Genomic DNA, 8,917 nt, shown 5'->3' with positions numbered 1-8,917 from the left:
AAATGATACCCCTTTTTAAAAAATAATATAAGGAGATAAGCAAGTTCATACATTAGAGTGATATTTGACTTTTTATTGCATAGCTCCAACAGGTTTTCTTCCCATGAATCCCTTTCTATACACACACACACAGCCTATTGGCATACAGTTGCATAGTTCAGTGAACTGTAATAAACCCCCAGGAAGAAAACAAATTCCTGTGGTCCATTACAAGAGAGACTGCAGGTCTTCCGGTACCTGGCTTGTAGTGCATTGGTACAATTAAGTCTTTGAGGACTCCCGGAAGCAGCAGGAGTGGATTTAAAGATCACCTGGTAAAAGGCATTCTAAAATATTGTTTAGAACAGACAAAGCAGTGCATTCAAGCATACAGTAAGCAACAAGTGACAAAATATTTGTAGGAGTGCAGAAAAATGTACGAGGAATCATTTCATCATAACAGAATAATAATAGCAAAACCTGCAGCTGAAGAGTGCAGAGAACAGCTTTTATGCCTGAGATCCTCCTCTGAAAACGTACCGTCGACTCTTTGGTTTAAGGTTAAAAACAATCAGCCTAGCAAGTCTGAGTTTTGGTGAAGCTAAAAGGCACCTGTGTGAATGTGCAGAAAACTGAGGTGGCTCAGATCTAACAGTCAATACGGTGCTAAAATGTGCAAAATAGGGTCCATGTTCAGTCTCGCCTTGCATTGTGTATTTGTCTAATGTCTGGGGAAGAAAGAATAAGACCTTCGAATCCAGTCACAGATTAACAGAACTGCTTTTCAGACACTTTAACTTTGTCAACATCCCAATCAGTAACTGGCTTATTTTAAAGTAACTTGAAAGGATTCTGGTTAACAATCTTATAATCCAACAGCTGCCCATCTTTGGGATACAAAAAGAATTAAAAAATAAAACAAACAAACCCCCAAACCTAACAACATCAACCAAAATAAACTTTAGAAAATATTTTTTAGAAATATATTCTTCAAATAAAAACAGGTTCACACATATTTCTATGATCTGACCAGTTTGAAGCCCTGCCCCGTGTCCAGTATTGCTGGTGGAAACCAGTTGAGCTTGAGTCTCTTGAGACATCGCAGGCAGGCGCTGCAGGTCCACAGCAGGTTCAGGCTGCCGCACCACAGCGCCAGCTGGACCACGGGATAGGTAACCCGGGGGAAGTACATGCTCCAGTGATTGGTGACGTCGCTTCCTGTTGGTAGGTGCAGCATGTAGTCGCCCCAGTGTTTGGAGATGCCGTAAGCAGCAGAAACCGCCCTGCCCCTTTCTGACCACTGGATGTTGCTGTTTGAGTTGCAGTTGTACTCCACCCACTCGGAGGTGAAGTCTCCGAGCTGCAGCAGGTCATGCAGCTCGACGTCCGCCGCTCTGGAGAGCGTCGCTCCCTGGATGGCAACATACAGGTTTTCCACCTTCGTAACCGCCTTCACCCATGGCAGAGAGTTGTCACAGTCGAGCACCACAACAAGGCGGGAACAGAAGTTGGTGTTCTTTTCCCTCCACCACTCCAAGATGTGATCCAGATGTAGAGTGTCTCCACCTAAAGATGTGCGCATGAAACAGATTATTCCAAAACAATGGCACACATTCTCAGTTCAATTGAGGGAAAAATAAATAAATAAATAAATAAATAAATAAAAAAAAAAAATATATATATATATATATATATATATATATATATATATATATATATATATTTATTTATTTATTTATTAGGGGTGCAACGATATTCGTATCGATATTGAACCGTTCGATACAGTGCTTTCGGTTCGGTACGCATATGTATCGAACAATACAACATTTGTAATTTATTTTATCAATTTTCCTTCTGACGATGCTGTCTGTGTTGAGCGCTCAGTGAATCTGTGTTCGACTACTCCGCCTAGGCTGCACTGTCGAGCGCAGATCCACTGAGCGCTCAACACAGACAGCATAGTCAGAAGGAAGAGAGCAGGGCAAGCTAGCGAGACAGAAGTTAAGCTCTACTTGCAACAGGCAAATTGAACCTCATTCAGATCTGGCGTTTGGAATTATTTTGGTTTTCATGTGACGTATGACCCTGAAGGTACGCGAGTCATGGACTAAAGTAAAACAGTATGTTGGATGTGCCATGCAATGCTCAATGCCCCATTGGTGTGAACTAGTGTGTTAGCGCAGTTAGCTCGTTAACGTGTTTGCCGTCTAGCCCCATGCACGGGGCGATCGGCGGTAGCTCGTTAACGGAGATTTGCCGTGTTGTGGGGTTAAGGTCATTTCAACGAGATTAACCTGAAAGCACTAGTGGGAACACAACGAATATGACTGCACATTTACGCCGACATCATCCTAGTGCAAAGACAAGTGGAAGCAGACAAAAAAAGCAAGCATGCTACTAACTTTAGCCGAGTCATTTAGACAGCTGTTAGCACATGATTCTCCTTATGCTGCTGAGAATATAGCCCAGAAGAAGCGTATAGTATAGCTTTTATTTTGGAAAGAGCCATTTCTCTGTAATAAACTCTCTTTTCCAAAGATGAGTGATTCCTCAATCAGATACAGGGCTTGCAATATCGCTAGCCCGACGTCCCGGAGCTAGCGATTTTTTCAGTCGGGCTACCAAAATCTATCTCTTCCCTGCCCGTCGGGCTATTGTAGGAAAAATATATGTCAATGCTTTTGCATTCTTTCAGAAATGTAGCTGGGTAATTATGTCATTGGCATCGGTGAGCCACTGTCAATATGTGACATATTGAAGTCGCGTTTGAATTTGCGCTTGTTTTTTTGCTTTCACTTTGCAATCGTGCGAACTGTGTATAGAGAGCGACAGCACTGATCTGTGAGTGATGATAATTTGTGCACCAATTCCTCTGACATTGTCTTATCAATCGTTAGCTTACTATGCAAACATGACAAGTGAAATCTCCCGCAGCTTAAACATGTGAGAGGTTGATCGCGCAGAGAATCGCTGAGCTTATGTGAGTGAGCGTGTAAAAGCATTTCAGTTCTGCTGAGCCAAATAAGACAGGTCAGGGTGAAGAAGTGACAGCCAAAGAAAAGCTTACCACAAAACGGAGAAGTTATGACAAATCAGACTATAAGGCAAAAAGAAAGTGCAGCTTTATGGTTTCATGGACAAAAGAATTTCTGTGGCTGCACTATGATGAGCTAAATAACCAGGGCTGCACATAAGTGGTCCGCAGGTGCGCATTCGCTGTCAAAATAAAAAACACGCACAAGGGTTAGGGTTAAATTTAAAAACTGTACTTTTGAGTTAAAATATATATTTATAATTTTAATAAATGACAAATTAAAAATGCATGAACATTTTTTTGTATCGAAAAAATATCGAACCGTGACACCAAAGTATCGAACCGAACCGTGAATTTTGTGTATCGTTGCACCCCTAATATATATATATATATATATATATATATATATATATATATATATATATAGGGCTGGGCCATATTATACCGTTCACGGTAATACCGGTATAATGTTAGGCAACGATAGGAAAATGAAATATCGCGATAGAATATGAGTAAAACGCGCATGCGCAGTGCCTTTGTTTTCATACGCACATGGCCGATTGTTGAGTGAAACAGATGAACCAGAATTGGTTTGTAAAAATGGTGCAACTTCAGTGATGTGGAACTGGTTTGGTGTTTGTCCATCAGATACACGACAAAGCACATTTCTTTGCAGAACATGCAAGCGGCCGTTGTTATTGTCGTATTTGTCGGACTAAGATGCTCTTAAATGTGGTCAAACGAACACTGCAGCATCACTGAGAGTTAAGAACTGTCTAAATTCTTTCATCTTTAATAAAACGATCAGCATTGCTGCTTTACCAGGTGTAACTATGAAGTTTAACTTCCAGGCATCCATGAAAAGAAAATTTATTACATTTAACGGAGTTAGAAGTTAGCAGGAAGCTAGCGGAAGTTAGCTCGCTAGTTTCGCTAGTTACCTAAGCATGATATTGCATGTTCTGACTGAGAGATTTCTGAAAAAATTCAAACGTACAGCTCTGCTATCACTTCCAACATAAATGAAGACAGGAAAGTAAACAGCAGTGACGTTTGTAGGGTTACTGAAGTTGGGCTAGCTGGTATATAATGATGTGCTACGTGATCGCTAGCGACACAGCTATGTTAGCATAACATAAACAGTGAAGCTGGAGGACGAACACTAACACTTTTCCACTTATAAAAGTTAACGTGAAGGTTCCTCATGGTTAGAGACAAATGCAATCGCATGGCAGGATGCTGTAAACGGACCAAACTTCAGTCAGGAGAACAACTGAGATAATCCATCCACAATACAAGGTTAGTCATTAATATACTGCAATAACATGGGAATAGAGCAGCTGCCAGAGAATTCAACATTAATGAATCAATGGTACAGAAGTGGAGGAAGCAAGAAGAATGAGTTTAATAAAGTTTGATTTATCTGACTGCTTTGTTTCGCTTAATGTGCCTTATAATCCCGTGCACCTTATGGTCCGAAAAATACGTACTGCACACTGCAGTTTAATGTTGCAAAGCACCTCTTTTTAACTTCAGTGGATATTATACATGGTTATGCTCAGGATATGTCAGCCCATTTCTACTGGAAATGCCTTTTGGTTAAACTTTCAGCAAGGAATTTGCATTTGCACTGTTAAATTTTTACAAAGCTTTAATGTACATAAAAACCAGCTTCTTGTTTAAGTGAAAATAAATGGAAGGTTGTCTTTTTGCGCTAGTAATGTTGTGGAGTTGTATTTTGTCTCGCATCAATTATATCGTCAGTTATATCGTTATCGCAAATTTTCAAATATATATCGTGATAAATATTTTTGGCCATATCGCCCTGCTCTATATAAATAAAAATTCCCCGCTCGCCCCTGTGGGCGGTTAATCCTTCAAGCTCGGGTCCTCTGCCAGAGGCCTGGGAGAGGCCTCTATTTCTTTTCTTTCTTTTTTTTTTGCATTATCCTACTGCCAGGGTTTTTGCTAGTTCAAAATTGGCCTCTGGGTGGAGTACCTACAGACATATGCATGACTGATTGTATATTTAGGATGTAGTATGCATTAATATCCATTTTCCTAATATTTCTGGCTATTTAATAAACAAAACAGCATTTTATACTCAAATAAATTAAACTTCAATTCAATATTTGGTTAGAAATATATGTTTTTACAACAACCCAGGTTTCCTTTTTGGAAAGTGCCAAACTTTTTTTTTATTCAAATACATACGCAGGTTTAGAAAAAAGAGAGTCCCAATCATGACTGCTTCAACTTAAAGCCTCTCTCACCTGCCAGCGCCCACTCGCCAGTGCGATGCGTATGGCCACTGTAGAAGATTACATAGGTGTCGTGGCGTGGGCCGTCTGGGGTGCGGAGGTCCAGAAAGGATTTCATCTTGGACTGCAGAGCCTCCAGGGTTACCCCGCTGGTGGAATAGTCACAGCCAAACGTCTCAATCAGGTGGTGGGCAAAGAACCGCTGCACGTTGTTCAACATACCCGTAGAGCGCCTGTTCAACTCATGCACCTGGCCTGGAGGCAGCAGCATCGGCTGACCGTCAGGACTGTAACAGGAAGGAGAATTATGCCACTTTCAGAATTCCATTTCATTTGTGCGCACAGAATAGCAATGATGTAAATCCAAACATGAATCTGAATGTGGTCTAAATTGAAGATGTTTCTAATTCTCAGATACAACGCTGGACCTCTACCTGCAGTAGTTGGTGGGAATGACCACTGCATAGCCCACGCATGTTCCTCCCAGGGTGTTCCCGAGCTCATGGAAGAGTCCATGGAACAGAGACTCCAGGGGCAGAATGAGCAGGAAAGTGCTCACAAACAAACTGTTTTTGGCCTGCCGATCAAATTTACAAGAGTCACGTAAAGGAAAAAATGAAACAGGAAACAGAATAACCTGTGTGCTGCAGCAGTAAAGCATTTTTGAGACAGACCTACCTGCCAGCACAGAGCACCCACAGCTACCGTGGACACCAGAGTAAAGAACACCAGGCGTTCAGAGATGAGGCAGAAATGTCGCATGCCTTTGGAGGCCATCACCTTGTCCAGGCCGCTGACCTCCGACCCCTGGGACCAGCACAGCCTCTGGCATTCGCTGAGCTTAGAGTGAAAACCCCACACAGTGATGACAAACACCATGTGGCAAATACCCCAGAAGAGCGCACACACCACGAAGGCTGGGATCGTGCGGTACCACTGTTCCAGGTCTGAAAGTCTCCCAGCAGAAAGGACGATGAAGCTCACCTCCACCGCCAGCAGGGGCAGGAGGGAGATCCGGCGCCACAGCCCCCTCCACACCAGAAACGGTTGCCAGCGCTCGGTCACAGAGAGACCGCTGAAGTAGACATCGAGCAGAGGGTCGCAGATGAGCTGGCTGAAGAAGCAGGAGAGGGCGAACGGGTTGGTGGTAATGTTCAGAGACTTAAAGAACAGCACGGCAGTGATGACAGCGAAGCACGCCAGGTTGGCGAGCGCCAGGAGCGCCTTCATCCGCAGCGCAACCATGACCGTGCCCAGAGCGACCACGAGCACCATCACGCTCAGGGACTTCTGAATGAGCAGCGCGGTGCTGGCGATCGCAAAGCCAGCTAGCTCCAGGCGCTCCGCGGAGGTCAAGAAGGCAGGGCGATACCTAGCACATCCAACCAGTCTCTCCAGCAGCGCCCACAGTGTCCTCATAGCCACGCTGGCCAGCAGCAGGTAGTTGGTAACCTGCTCCCTGACGTCGACGTCCAGGGCGGGGGAGTTGAGGAAACACAGGAGACCCAGCAAAAAACCGAACCACAGGTGGAGGATGCTGAGGCTCATCCTCTCCATACTGTAGTAGTAGAGGCCAATGGCTATTCCAAGGACAACCAGGGCCAAAACAAAAATGACAAGAAGAGCGGACTCCGCGCTTGTTTCCCACCGGACATAGAGACCTATGCACAGGGCCACGAGCAGGTTAAGCCCGGACAAGTAGCCTAGCCACCGGACTGATGACCACATGCTCATCTCTCCGTTGACTTCCTCCAGCCGGGTCATCGCTGCGTGAAGGCAGTGACTGACACAGTAACGTAGAAAACGACACATTTTCCTTTTAAATTAAATACCAACGACCTGAAACCAAAAAATGGCATTTAAGTCAGATATTACCCGGTCTGCTGTCCGCTGTGACATCTGAAATCCCGCGACATTCAAACTCGGTTTAGCCAGCGGGCTAACTTGTTGAAAGTAGCTAGCTTAGCTGGCGTTAGCTCCTCAGCGGCACATCTTCAGGACGATTAGTGTCAGCGGTCAAAACACTCACATCTTGGATGTCACTTGTTTGTATTCTTCCATCTGACGTTTGGCACGATTATAAACGATCGCAGTTGGGTTATTCTGACGCCAGCCAGCGGGACTGTGAAAGACATCAGTTCAAAAAGTTTCACATCAAAACTTTTCAGTCAGATGACAGTCGCCATGATTGTGCTAAGACTACGGTAAGCATAAAGGGTCAGAATTGGTGTTGAAAAGTTCAAACGTCCAAACCGTATTGTTGATGCAGTTTTTTCTTTTATTTATTTATTTATTTATTTAATGAGTTCGCTCAGTTAAACTAAGATAAGACCCCCCGCCGCCAAAACAAAACAAAGACAAAAACAGTAAAGTAAACTTTCTCCGTGCTGGCAGGAACTAACAAGTGACACATTCAAGGAAGATCCGATTATTTGACCCCTGCATTTAGAAAATCCAGTTTGTTGCCGTTTTTCCCCCGACATGGTTTAGGCCTACATTTTCCCTTGTAGATATTTACAATTTAATTAACTTTTTTTTTTTAGTAATCGCCTTTTTCCTGTGGACATGGAAGCGGTCTCTTCCATGATTTTACTTCTATCCTCAGGGCACGAGGGGTCGCTAAATGGTTTGACGAGCATGAAAATTATGTGAGTTGCATAGCTTCATATTCCCAAAATTTTAACCCTAGTTGAACGCTTATGGAAGACTTTGGACCAACGTGCCAGTCAGTGAACTCTGCTACTATTATTAAAACACCAGATGAACAATTGCATTTCTGCTTCTCTCCACTACAACTTTAGAGACTTTGGATGAGCATTGTTTAAAGCACACTTAAGTTGTTCTGATTTCTGTGTGGGCTCAATGTGAGACCCTACCAGTCACTCTTTTGACCGCATATATGTGTTTAGATAACCCTTTAGAGATTAGAGGTCTCCCATCACTTTACAGGGGTGTCAAACATACGGTGCGAGGGTCAGAACCAGCCTGGCAAAGACAATAACTGGATGGCTTTGAAGGAGTTCATAAGACTTTATCTTTGTGTGGTGCATGTAATAGTTAAACAATGAAATTACCAAAAATTCCATCACATCACCAATTTCTTCACCATCTACTGAAGAAATTTTAGTTTTTCTAAAGTGGGTCTGAAAAAAAATCTGAATTAACAAAACGAGACTTTATAAAGTTGTTAAATTTTATAAACCTGATAATTTTAGATTTTATAAATCTGGGTAATAAGCTACAAGAACCTTTTGTTATTTTACACATTCTATCATGAAATTGCACTTTTTCCTTATATTATCATAATCTCAGGGATTAAAAGTTTAGTTAAATGTGTCTGCTCCGACAGAAAGGGGAGTTTCACTGCTCTGGCCTACTCGACGGTCTAGCCCCATCAAAGTGGGCTGTACGGGGCCCACAATGTAAAATAAATATGACATCCCTTCCTTACAAAAATACTAACACTCCTTTTTTAATATTATTAATTAAAAACTCTGCGGCCATGGGGTTTGAATGTTTAAAAAAAAAAAAAAAAAAAACCACAACAACTACTATTTCTGTATAGGAATGAAACAGGAAGATGAAGAACTCCTGATCAAGTTGTAAAAGAGAGTCGCGGACTCTTCATAACGTTCTAAGTTGT

The 8,917-nt window shown here is 42.7% G+C and overlaps 1 protein-coding gene across 1 annotated transcript; it reads right to left on the bottom strand.

Moving 5' to 3' along the window:
- Positions 1-48: 48 nt before the first annotated feature.
- On the bottom strand, positions 49-8,870 carry tmem168b (transmembrane protein 168b). Its single transcript, XM_040026258.1, has 4 exons — positions 5,953-8,870; positions 5,709-5,851; positions 5,287-5,561; positions 49-1,545 (listed from the first exon to the last, which is right to left on the bottom strand). Exons 1-4 carry the CDS (start codon positions 7,084-7,086, stop codon positions 998-1,000), a joined length of 2,100 nt encoding a protein of 699 aa, XP_039882192.1. The 5' UTR covers positions 7,087-8,870; the 3' UTR covers positions 49-997.
- Between the last annotated feature and the right edge of the window lie 47 nt (positions 8,871-8,917).

This window comes from Simochromis diagramma, unplaced genomic scaffold, assembly GCF_900408965.1.
Source record: "Simochromis diagramma unplaced genomic scaffold, fSimDia1.1 OVJJ01000293.1, whole genome shotgun sequence".
Taxonomy (NCBI): domain Eukaryota; kingdom Metazoa; phylum Chordata; class Actinopteri; order Cichliformes; family Cichlidae; genus Simochromis; species Simochromis diagramma.
Note: the sequence above shows the minus strand (reverse complement) of the source record. Positions and strands in the feature narration are given on the sequence as shown.

Coding starts and splice junctions, on each gene's coding strand:
- tmem168b (XM_040026258.1), bottom strand. CDS start 7,086: ATGTGTCGTTTTCTACGTTACTGTGTCAGTCACTGCCTTCACGCAGCG. Junction 5,852..5,952: donor TGGGTGCTCTGTGCTGGCAG/GTAGGTCTGTCT, acceptor TTTGATCGGCAG/GCCAAAAACAGTTTGTTTGT. Junction 1,546..5,286: donor TGGCGAGTGGGCGCTGGCAG/GTGAGAGAGGCT, acceptor GCACATCTTTAG/GTGGAGACACTCTACATCTG.